This window comes from Cajanus cajan, chromosome 10 (genome assembly GCF_000230855.2).
Source record: "Cajanus cajan strain Asha chromosome 10, NIPB_CcT2T_4, whole genome shotgun sequence".
NCBI classification, from domain to species: Eukaryota; Viridiplantae; Streptophyta; class Magnoliopsida; order Fabales; family Fabaceae; genus Cajanus; species Cajanus cajan.
Window position 1 is genome coordinate 30,232,931 of NC_138526.1, and position 12,713 is coordinate 30,245,643.

At 31.1% G+C, this 12,713-nt stretch overlaps 1 protein-coding gene across 1 annotated transcript; it reads left to right on the top strand.

Moving 5' to 3' along the window:
* The first annotated feature begins 322 nt into the window (after positions 1–322).
* LOC109818809 (proteasome subunit alpha type-2-A) lies at positions 323–8,090 on the top strand. Its single transcript, XM_083065377.1, has 12 exons — positions 323–407; positions 657–718; positions 827–903; positions 1,556–1,620; positions 2,341–2,387; positions 3,254–3,329; positions 4,689–4,756; positions 5,306–5,375; positions 5,896–5,981; positions 6,501–6,563; positions 7,351–7,416; positions 7,738–8,090. The coding sequence occupies exons 2-12, from the start codon at positions 678–680 to the stop codon at positions 7,784–7,786; spliced, it is 708 nt and encodes a 235-aa protein (XP_082921503.1). The 5' UTR covers positions 323–407; positions 657–677; the 3' UTR covers positions 7,787–8,090.
* The last annotated feature ends 4,623 nt before the right edge of the window (positions 8,091–12,713 follow it).

Genomic DNA, 12,713 nt, shown 5'->3' on the forward strand with positions numbered 1-12,713 from the left:
AAAATGAAAAAATTAACACGATAGATTAACATAATAGTTAGACATCTTATACTCAATTCACATATTATGAGAATGATTTATTCAAAAAAAAAAAATCTGTATTTGATCTTCATCGAACAAAAATATTCATTGAATCAACACTAATTTCATTATTTGAAAGAAAATATTTTATGATGTAATACAATGGGTGATGGCAGGACAAAAAGAAAGAAAGACGTAAAACGTATTGGGCCATCGCAGAAACGACAGATCAAAGCCCAGCTGAAGTAAAGACGAAAGAGAAGCCCAAATGTGCGACTTGCTCCCTACTCCTTCTCTTTCTTTCTTTCTCAGACAACTTATACAATATACACACTTTTGAAGCCAACTCCGTTACCCTCTGCGACCTTTCTCTCTCACTCTCAGGTCACTTCCCCTTTCAATTTTTTCTCACTCATTTCTCTTCCTTTCTTTCCTCTCAACAGATCGCGGTTTTTTTCTTTTTCAATTCGCCCATCGCACACTCTGATTTCACCTTTTTGACAAATTTATATTTTATATTTCTTTTTTACTAGGGCTGGTACGAAAACCCATGGTTCAAGTGTTTTTAGCTTCCAATAAATAGAACGATGTTTTGTGTTGTGATTGTGACTTGCTAGTGAAGTTGTGGGTGCAGGTTTTTTCTTGTGCGGTTTATCATGGGGGATAGTCAGTATTCGTTTTCTCTCACCACATTTAGGTATGGGTGTTGCTGATGGATTTCAATTTAATTTGATTTGATTTTTTTTTTTGACTAAGTGAATGGTGTGGTGTGTGGTTGAACTGATTTCGTTGTGTTGTGGAACAGCCCTTCTGGGAAGCTTGTTCAGATTGAGCATGCTTTGACGGCTGTTGGGTCTGGACAAACGTCGTTGGGAATTAAAGGTGATTGATTACTATCTTTGCTTGTTGATTGGATCTGTTTATGACCCACATCACTTTCAGGTTTTCAATTTTAAATAGATTATACATTGTGCACTTGTTTGTTGATTGGCTCAGGTTGGGGGAGCAATTGAAATTGGAATTAATGACATTTCATTATGCTAAGTTGTTGTTTGAATTGCAATTCGTTTCTGATAACCTAAATTGAAAAGGGGGGGGGGGGTGCTGGGATATGGGACTGAGATTTTTTCAGTTTGCGAAGATTGATTTGATATGTGTTTTGGTGCTGAAAGGCTTATGGTTCTTTATTAGGCCGTGTAAGGGGTTTTGACATGATGGGGTGGATAAGTTAAGTATGGGAAAACGGTGCTCTCTGAAATGTAGAAATTCTTGGGTTGACTAGGCTTTAGAGGAGGCTAGAATTAGAGATTTGGTAGTTTGTGTCATTGTGATTTAATATTTTGTTTTGGTATTATTTTTACATTTTGGTCATCAATTTTGTTTGCCATAATCTGTTTGCTATTGTTTGTACTATTTGCTTTCTGATTCATTGGGTTCTTGTGTCTTGTAGACGATTTGGATCCTGTAATGTAAGCTGTAGCTTTTGCTGGCTTTAATTATATATTTGATTTGATTTGATATTTGATTCTTGCAGCTGCAAAAGGAGTTGTCATTGCTACTGAGAAAAAACTGCCATCTATATTGGTTGATGAAGCATCAGTGAGTTTATTTTCTGTTTGATCCCTTTTTGTTCATTATTCATGTAAAAAATTATCAAATTGTCCCATCCAAGTTAAAAAGGTTAGGCTCAAGGTTGAACTTACGATGGTTATGTTTTTGTAAACTTATTGGAAAAATCCATAGTTGCCCTACTGTGTGTTTGTACATGGTTTTAATGAAGTCAATCACACATATCCTTGACTGACGGTCCCAATTGTAAGCTACATTGCTTCATAGTTCATCCTTGAAAAAATAAATTGAGGTTCAACACAGTTTTGTCCATTCAAATGACTCAAACCCTGACCCCACTAGACCCATCTCTGATACCCCTTGGTCCTTTGCTTTCAATCAGAAAATCTCCTTGTAAATTCCTTCTTGTGTTGCAAGGCTGGATTTCCAGGTTGGGTCACCCTATGTGTATGCTGAATAATATATAAATGCACACATATCCATGTCTATATCTTTGTTTGGATACATCTGTGTACTATACTGTTTTCTAATTTATATGACTCGTAGTTTACTTTTATTGGATATTTAATGAATTTAGTACCTCACGACAATCTGATGCATGCTTTGTATGGAGCAATTCATTGTGTTAAACTGCCCTCTCTGGCCATTGATAATATAATCCTTTATGTAGTATTTGCAAGCCGTTTGTCAATTTAACTCATGACTCATGAAGTATTCTGTGTATTTATTCTTTGTTTTATTTGCTTGCAGGTTCAGAAAATTCAGTTATTAACACCAAATATAGGAGTCGTATATAGGTTTGTTTCTTTGTAAATATTTAAATCATTTTATGTTTATTATATTTCATAATGTCACTAATTCATTGTATCTTTTGCCTAATGGCATTTGATGGTTTAGCTTTGAATGTGTTCTTAAACTTGATTTTCCACTTAAGTTACCTAGACATCAAGAATTGATGTGTGCGAGGCATTAGGGATGTGGCATAACTATTTTGTGGAATTTTTTATCTTAACAACTATGAAATAGAAATTGACATGGCACACTTAAAACTGATTTTTCTTCTATGCATAAAACTGGTAGACAGCGGATGACACTCTTAAAACTGATTAAAGACATGCAAGATAGAAAATATTTATTTCAGTCAAAATGTAAGTGTGTTGTCGAGGTGAATAGCTAACTATTGCTTGTGTACTGATGTGAAAAGACGGAAGTATACTTAAAGCGCACCATGTGGTAGACTGTTAATCTGCATTGTTTCTAGATATAAATAGGTCATGGCTAGCTGCTTTAGTATTTCGTAGTGAAAGAGCTTTACTGGATTCAACCTACAAGTGACTTGACTATTGACCGTTTATCAGGTAGTACAGGGGGCGTTTGTCACTGAATGTTGACATTCCAAATCTATTTTGAAACATTTAAATGGAAGTATAGAAAACAGAAAAAAAAATACTTCCTATTATCTTTTTGTACTTTGAAAGAGATAAAGGTGTTGAAATAGCTTATTCTGATGTTTGATTTGCATTTGAAACTTCATAACCAGGTTCTTAGTGTACATTTTTCCATTTCTGTTGAGCTTTTGGTAAAAATGGGAATAATTATTTGGTCTTAGTTTGTCTAGCAAATATCTGATTTACTTGACCTAAATTTGGTCTTTGTTGTTTAGTGGCATGGGTCCCGATTTTCGAGTTTTGGTTCGAAAAAGCAGGAAACAGGCTGAGCAGTATCACCGTTTATATAAAGTATGGTAATTCAATTTGTATTCAAAATTTATTTTTTTTCGTTCTTACTACTGAGTTATTGTTCTGCATATACTTAGTTTAAATGATTCATTTATAATGTCTGCTTTACTTTGGAACTTTGATATTGTAATGAATTATATTGTCTCGAGGGCTGTTACTTGGTTACACTTCAGTAGTTATCTTCATTTTTCATGTAATGCATATCTTTTTGACTGAAAGTCATTCTAGAGTGGTTATTTCAGTACAATTCTGCGTTTGTACTTTGTAGTACAAACAGATTGATGGCGCTTAATATATTATGGTCCTTGTATCAAGTATGTTTCATTTTTTTGTATACTTTGAAATGAGAAACAAAACATATTTATAATAAAAGGATATTTTTCAGGAAAAATTTACGATTAAGATGGACAAACTACTAGAGTCAATATTATGTCCAAGCTAGTTATGATGAATGGATGTCTAGGAGGAGAACTAGAGTATAAAGTGTATATATAATTGTACCACTTGCTTCAATTTATCCATTTTAATAAGATTCATCAAAAGCTTCTAATTCATAATTAAGATGGGCAAAACCTTCCACAGTCAGTGCTACATTGAAGCTTTAATGAGCACAAATTTTGTCCTTACACTTTTTTAATACCCATTCTTCAAAGATTTTATATAGACTAGCATAGGAAATTGTGTTTACAGTGAGACCTGTTGCACAATAGTTTACTATTGAGGACCTGGATGGGCACTAGACAGTTGTGAGATAATATTCAGCATTTTCTTATGCTCAAGTGTACTATATTTTTTTTCAGAAAGTTAGATTTGTTTGTTTATTTAGATGGAGAAAGGAAGTACTTAATATCTTTGATAAAGTACTGCCTGTGAAAGTGCTAATTACCACAAAGGATTTAATGGGGTCAAATAGAAAAATCTCATTATTTCTTTCTTAAACTGAGTCTTACAACTCATGCAGTATATAATTGTTTTTTTTCTTAAGTTAACAGTTACAATTATGTATCATATATTTCCTATTACCTGGAGTTATTAATGGCACATTTTGTTTTTCCATCAGTGAATTTTGTAATTCTTGTTGTAGGATGTATTGCCTGTTAATGTTGATTGTCATATATTGATTATATTTTCCCTAGAACATTTGTTTTTCTTTTTCTCGAGAATTTTGAGTACTTCTTGGTTATTAATGGAGTTTCCTATAATTAAAAAATATTAGATTATGCTTATGCACTACTGATAATCTTTATGAATGTATTATGTATAGATGCTCCTTTTTCTTGTTCTTTCTGTTTGCTTTTGGTATTCTAGAATGGATCATTTGTGAAGTTTAGGCTATGATAATATAATGGAAATTTACAGGAACCAATCCCTGTCACTCAACTTGTCAGGGAAGTTGCTGCTGTAATGCAGGAATTTACTCAGTCTGGGTAAGTACTTCTTTTTGAACTGTCCTCTGAGTTATGTTTTGACCTCTGAAATTTTCAAAATTCTCCATTCCAATGAGCATGATTTAGACACCTTTCAATGTTGAGTGGGATTAATTGTTGCAATTAAATTCTGAGGATTGATGTGCCAAAATTTCAGTCATTATTAGCTTCTTGAAACCTGGAACATGATATAATTTTCTGGAAATAGGAAGCTTGGAAAAAGTCCAAACTTAAGTGCCTGCAATGGCCTTATCTTTCTGAAAAGAACCAGCATGAATTAATATTTATGTAGCTGTTACTATAATTGTTTCCTTTTCTCTGGAGGTTTTGTTGGATAAATTGGTAAATTTTTTATTGGTATAGAAATTCCATACATCAAATTTAGACATCTCTTTGTAGTTGACAAATCCTTAATAAGCAGCTAAATAAATGAACAAAACTTAGTTTGATCCTCTGATAATGATTATTTATGTATATCCCCGGCTTTTTACTGTCCTTTTTCCCTTTATCATTTTTTGAATTCTGACATTTGTGTTTTGGTTCTTATAGTGGTGTTAGGCCGTTTGGAGTGTCCCTGCTAGTTGCTGGGTTTGATGATAATGGGCCACAATTATATCAGGTGTGTTAATATTATTCTTCTGATGTAGCTCTTGTCATGGTAACTTTACACCCTGGTTAATGATTATCACTGACAATCCAAATATGAGATTACATGGCATTGTCTAACCCTTTATTGTGAACTCAAACTCTACGTTTAGCTGTCTCATGTACAGACTGTTCATGTAACAAGTCTAGACATCAGAACCTCACTCATTGGTGAAATAAATAAGTGCTCCTTAGATTCTCAGAAGTTATATAACCTATGAAAACATAATAATTTAATTACATAAATTCTTTGCTATATTGTTTTGCTTTGCCTGAATTATTTGTTTCAAATTGAAAATTGTTCATTGATTATGTGTGTTTAAATTCAAACGTGTTCAGAGAATTTGTTGTCTATATCACTGTGCATCTAGACATTTGTGTATTTATTCTGGGATCTTTTTTTTGTTGCATTTAAACTTGTTTAAAATTACTCTGAATTTTAAAGAAAGGGGCAATTGAAGGTTGTGAGTTTATGCAATTTGTTTTTTCTATAGGTGGATCCATCAGGTTCATATTTTTCTTGGAAAGCTTCGGCCATGGGGAAAAATGTTTCTAATGCAAAGACGTTTCTTGAGAAGAGGTAAGATTCTCATCTATAGAAATACTGTAAGCAACAACAATGTGTGGAGTGCAACAATGTTTGTGTGTTATGTGTTGTGGCCCGCACCCTTGTGAATGCTGATGAAACGTATGAAAACTGTCAATGTGAAACGTTATTATATGACAAAATGACACAATAATTAATATCTGTTAAGATACTCAAGTCACTTAAGAGAGCTTATAAATTCTTTAATTATGCTGATGGCTCAGATGGTAGCTAATGATACAGTGATGTTGTAATCTTAAGAGGTCTCAAACCATAATAGCTTAAGTGACAAATTCGTGAATGCACACTTCAGAAATTAAATTATATATTATAAGTAGATTTGTCTGCTGTGTCTATTTTAATGCATCTCTTCTTGAGAAGTTGTCAATTTTGTGGTTTGGAATTTTTTTGAAGTTAGTTGTGATTATGTTTCTTTGAGTGATTTGAGTATCATTAGTTATACACCAAATTTTCCCTATCATTTCTTTGGTTGACTTGATTGTCCATTTACAGGTACACAGATGATATGGAGGTTGATGATGCAGTCCACACAGCAATATTGACTCTGAAGGAAGGGTAGGAGCATATCATTTCAAGTTTATGCGCTAAATACAACCTTAATGAAAATGACATTGTTTAACTATTACTGTCCATTAGGAGGCCCAAAAGTTATTATCGATCGGTTTGGATAAATTTTTCTATAATTACTTTTAAGGAGAAAAAAAAAATCAGAAAAAAGAATGAAATTAGTTTTTTCGTAAGTAAAAATTAGCTTACACGAAAGTTGAAAAACATATTTAGATGAGTTAGTATGAAAGAACTTTTACAAATTATCTTGTGCATATACTAATATTGGATTTTGGAGAAACTTATTTAATTTTTTCTTATTTTCTTTCCCTCCAAGCACTTACGAAAAAATTTATTTAAACAAATCCTTTATATTAATTTTTTTTCTTCTCTTTTTAGTCAATATTTCTCCTACCATTGTAGTTTGGAGGAGGAAAATACATAAAAAATTGACTTTATTGGGTTCAAATGAGATTATCGAGGCTAATGCTATCTAGGGTATTTAATCAAATTTTATTATAGTGGTCTTGACAATTATTACCTAAGGCACTTCCCTCCAAACCATGATCACATCAGCTGGCTTTATTGTTGCAAGTTTTCAATCAAGCTTATTACATTAAAACCTGATTATCATAGGGAGTCGTAATCACTCTTAGTTTTGTTTATTGACTGTTTTTATATTTTTGTTTTTAATTCTCATCTGCTATTTCTTTTTTTTTTTTTTTTTGGAACCCTTGTGATCTCTGTTTAGTCTTTTGAAACGTGTCTCAAATGTTATTTTGTGGGTGTTTTCCAGGTTTGAGGGACAGATCTCGGGAAAAAACATTGAAATCGGCATAATTGGTCCTGATAAAAAGTTCAGGTATATCTTTATATAGCTGGTCTGCATGACTTCTCTGTTTTGCTTTTCCACCGCTCATATTTTAATTACATGAACCTTGCTTCATTCTGGTTTCTGTTATCAGTCTAACTGAGTTGTTTTTTGGGTTGTCCAATCCAAGTTAATATATTAGAAATATTTCTAAATTCCAAGTACAAGAGAAATTGCATCACAAAAATGAGACTTCCAACTTCCAAGTTGTATCTGCATCTAAACCAATCCAGACTTCAACTTCAAAATCATTCTTATATCCTTTGATTGTTTAACTGGGGGTGACTTAATATTATGTTAATCACGTTGCAGGGTATTGACCCCAGCCGAAATTGATGACTATTTGGCTGAAGTAGAATAGTCTACAACGAAGAAATCTTGTGCTCCTCAAGTTGTTATTTCACAGTTGGGTTTAATTGGTAGCTTATATACTGACTTTGTGATGGCAATAGTGAATTCGCGAGCTACTCTTTGTGACCAGCAAGCCTTCAGATAAACCTTTTTCAAAAAACAAACCTTGCGGCATTGACTTCTTAACCAATATCGCTAATTTATTTATTTTCCTTTTAGAATCTCAAGTTTCTTATCTCTGTCATTTTATATATTGCCAGGTAAGTTCAATGCATTATGATTGCACTGGGATCTCAAATTCCTTTCCTACTTCACTTTTCCTTTGCCAATGATCGTATTGAATAGACAGACCATTTTATCTTTAACTCTTTAAAACATCGAGTTAATAAGATTTTTCTAAGAATAAAATCGCCAAGATTTATCCAAGCATAAAATCTTCATCCAAAATGTCATTCACAAATTTAATTTTAATATTATGAACTGTGAAGTGATGATCATTGTATTACTGTTTAGAATTATCAGGGTCGTATCTAGGAATTTTGATGCTTTAGGCAAAAATTAAGATAGGTGCCTAGATTAATACAACCTAATAATTTTTATGTTATTTTTCTGGCTTTTTGAACTACAAAATTATTTATTAAAGTTTTATAATCAAGTAATTTTAATATTTCACTCTCAATAGATAATATAGTTAATTGATTTAATTTATCTTGTAGCATAGTTGATCTTAAATATGATTTAATCAATTTTAATTTTGAAAAATTTCTTTCAGTAGTCGCAATAGTTATAGGTAATGTTAATAATATTCTATAAGCAATGTATGTATTTGAAAAATAACATGATCTTTTTATATAGTTTAATATTTTTAATGGTGTGTTAATTTTATTTGTTAGAATTTCTTTCAATAACTTTAATTTTGAAAATAAATCAAGACCATTAATATTAGAATGATCTTCAAAACTCAATCTTTTCAAGATTGATATAATATTTTTTCAATTCATCTTTTCCTAAAGTTTTAAATTTATTTTAATCAAATAAAAAATTAAATATATTTTCATATTTTAAAAATTATTCAAATTGACTCTCAATAGAATAAATAGGTTGATTTAATATATACAAAAAAATAAGAGAATTTTTACGGTACTCATATTATTTGAGAGGGTACCGATACAGTTATAATTATAATTTTATTTTATATTTTATATTTTTAATAATTTATTTAAGTAATATTTATAATATTTTATTCTTTAAATTTTTAAATTATTTAGTCATTTTATTTTATTTTATATATTCTAATTTTATTTGTAATAATATTATTATATATTTAAATAGTTTAATTTTAATAATTTTTTAAGTATATTTTATGTCTTTTCACTTAAAATTTTTAAATTTTTAAATTTTAATTTTAATAATTTTTCATGTATACTTTTGTCTTGTCTTAAATTTTTTGAATTTCTATATTGTAATTTTAATAATTTTTTATTTCTACTATTTATTAATTCTTTTCTTTTTTAATGTTTTATAGCATTATTGAAATCTTATAATTTTAATCTCTATAATTTTATTTTACTTTTCATTTTATAAATATAATTTGGATTATTCATTTTATAATTAAATTAATTTTTTTTAATTTTTATAAGTTTACATAAAAGAATGTACTGAAACTCCTCCATCTTTAAAGGTACCGTAGCAACTCCCAAAAAATAATCAATGCAAAAAGAATCTTTAGCAGAATGGGCTACCTCTTAAGTGTTTTCATTATTAGTATTTTGCTATACTATATTAACATTATTTGAGATTTTTAGTGGAGAATTTTTTATCATATTAGTATTTGTTGAACTAGTTGTAACATCTTTTTTATGAATAGTAACAAATTTATGAAAAGCACCTTGTTGAGATTGAATTAATTTTTCAATTCTTTTTTTTTTTTTTCAACTTTTCAAAACCAGATACATACTTTCTATTTGACATATTTTACTGATTGGCTAAAATAAAATAATAAGAAAATTAATTTTTAAAATTAAAAGAAGATAACAATAAAACCTAAGTGAAAAATTATATCTGTGAATGAAAATTTATTTAAGCTATGGGTATGTACTGTCCCAGCTATGAGTATCCAAAATCGAAACCGTAGTGACAATCACCTTGCGTGTAGCTACAATGATAAACAATAAAAAAAAACGAGATCTAAAAATTGTAATTTGTAAATAAAAGTATTGCACTAAATTATTTTTTATCATGCATTAATAATTAATTTACAATGTTTTAGAAGGGTTTGATCCAGACTTTTCAAAGACACGCAGGAAATCATGGAAAGAAGAAATCTTGTCACGATGACAAACTTCAATTTCAATAAAGGAGAATATGTGGTACTGATTCCCAGGATGACCCATGACAAATTCACAATGCAATATCATGCAAGAAGTGCACTACAATGGATTGTTAATGGTGATAACTAAGAAAATGCGTTGATGTTATTGAACTAGCACCCAAAATTATACTAACTTAGTAGTTTAAAGGATCTTATAGAGTAGGAATCAACCAAGAAAAAAGGTAGAGTATGACCATATTGCTCCCAATCAAGCTCTCAAATTAGACGAGAAGAAGGAATTGAGCATGAAAATGGAGAGAATGAGAAAGAGATAGACTAGAGAGAAAACAAAGAGATTGAAAATTTGTCATCTGTAAAAGACAAAAGTAAGAGATAGACAGTTGAGTGTTGAATGACTTTTTATTTACAAAAACTAATAAATGGGTTGTGGTATTTTAAGTAATTTTAATAATAAGAAAATAAGAGATATAAAAAATGTAAGATATGTGTCTTATAAAATATTGAGCCTTATCTCAAATATTATTAATTTTTTTTTAAAATTAATTTATATCAATAATACTACTATTAAAAGAATTTGGAAGCCTTATAAATTTGGGGTCTCTAGGCATTATAACCTTAATTACCTTATTGAATGTTTGGCCCTAAGAATTATATAATACTACTTGGTTGACCTATGTGATGTATGGGTTTATTTGGATTTTTTTAAAAAGTGATCGGTAATTGTATGTTGAGACATTATATTTGAATCATTTTATATGTGATACATTTCATGTCAAAGATTAATGTTTGTTTGTATATATATATATATATATATATATATATATATATATATATATATATGTGAAGAAGGTTATAATAATATTGATGTAATTTTTATTAAGTATTATACCGCTCAATAACTTTATATTAAATATGAATTTTGTAAAATCAAACCTTTAGATTGAAGGTTTTTATATGTTTATATCACTTTTTGTTAAAATTGAACAATTTGAAGATAATCAAGGTGTTCATATTTTAGTATTTTTTAAAATGTATATATTGAAGTTAGACATGAAACACATAGAAGGGGGGCCGGGGGAGGGTTGAATATGTGTGTGTGAACAAACGTATTTTTCTTCCAACATTTTTGCAAAAGTAATATACTTCATCCAAAACACTTTCGAATACCAGACGGTTAGACAGAATTTGGTTAACACAAGGTCATTGTGTCTGAAAGGTTTATCGTCCACTGAGGAAAATAGTTTATAATAATAATTATTGAAGTTCTTGCATTTTCCTTTTCAAGATAGTTTCGTTTAAAGACAAGCAGTGAATAAGGTTTTTTAGTATAATGTATCTCTTAAACGAAATTTGCGTGTTCATCTGAAGAGTAGTTTAAATAACATGTAAACACTGGATGGAGTTTTTCATAAGGAGTTAATTAGTAAGGAAGATTTGTGTCTAAATAAACGTGAAAAGCAATGCAATCATTTTATACTGGTTCGCTCAACTGAGTTACGTCCAGTCTCCTTCAATTGAAGGGTTCCACTAGATATCAAAATGAAGAACATTGAGTATTATCGTCCACTCCTGGACCTGAGTATTCTCGACCACTCCTGACCCGTTGGCTTCACTCACCAACGCTAGTATTCTTAAACCACTTCTAGTTCTCTAAGTATTCTTGACCACTCCTGACCCGTTGGCTTCACTCACCAACGCTAGTATTCTTAAACCACTTTTGGTTTCCCAAGTATTCTCGACCACTCCTGGCCCATTGGCTTCACTCACCAACGCTAGTATTCAGTGGCCCGTTGGCTTCACTCACCAACGCTAGTATTCTTAAACCACTTTTGGTTCCCCAAGTATTCTCGGCCACTCTTGGCCCGTTGGCTTCACTCACCAACGCTAGTATTCTTAAATCACTTCTGGTTCCCCAAGTATTCTCGACCACTCCTGGCCCGCTAGCTTCACTCATCAACGCTAGTATTCTCTTATCATCCACTTCTGGCTAGCAGTGAGTATTCTTTGGCAAACCCCTCCAGGCTTTACAAGTATTTTTTCCCTAACCTCTTGAGGCTTTACAATGTTGGCTAGACAGGTTTGGTTTGAGTGTATGGGTTATTCTCAAGGAGAGGATACATATATTTCTACACTCACTAAGGTTTCACTACCTTAGTCTTACAGAGATTCTGAGTGTGTGATTTACTCTTTTACAAAGAGGATACATACGATTACTACACTCACTAAGGTTTCATTCCTAAGATTCACATGAAAAACCTTAGACTACAGAGACGAATACAATGATACATTGTATGTTTGACTATGAAGAACTGATCTCTGATCCCTCTATTTTTCCTTTGGGCTTATTATTACTTTTGGTGCCTAATGTTCATAGCTCAGGGCAACGCCAACCTTTTCGGTTTGAGGTTATTGCATACTTATAGGCCTGTAAAATTTTCCCGTTGCAAGTGTCCGTTGAAGTAGATATAGTCGTTTACGACTAGTTTGATCTTCTCATTTAATGCTCAGATTCTTGCATTAAATGTTGCTTCTTGTGATAGACCTTGTGTGAAGTATTTATTGTCTTGGTGGCAGCAGTGTCTAAATTCAGCAGAGACCTAGGAAC

Coding starts and splice junctions, on each gene's coding strand:
- LOC109818809 (XM_083065377.1), top strand. CDS start 678: ATGGGGGATAGTCAGTATTCGTTTTCTCTCACCACATTTAG. Junction 4,757..5,305: donor CAGGAATTTACTCAGTCTGG/GTAAGTACTTCT, acceptor TGGTTCTTATAG/TGGTGTTAGGCCGTTTGGAG. Junction 7,417..7,737: donor GGTCCTGATAAAAAGTTCAG/GTATATCTTTAT, acceptor ATCACGTTGCAG/GGTATTGACCCCAGCCGAAA.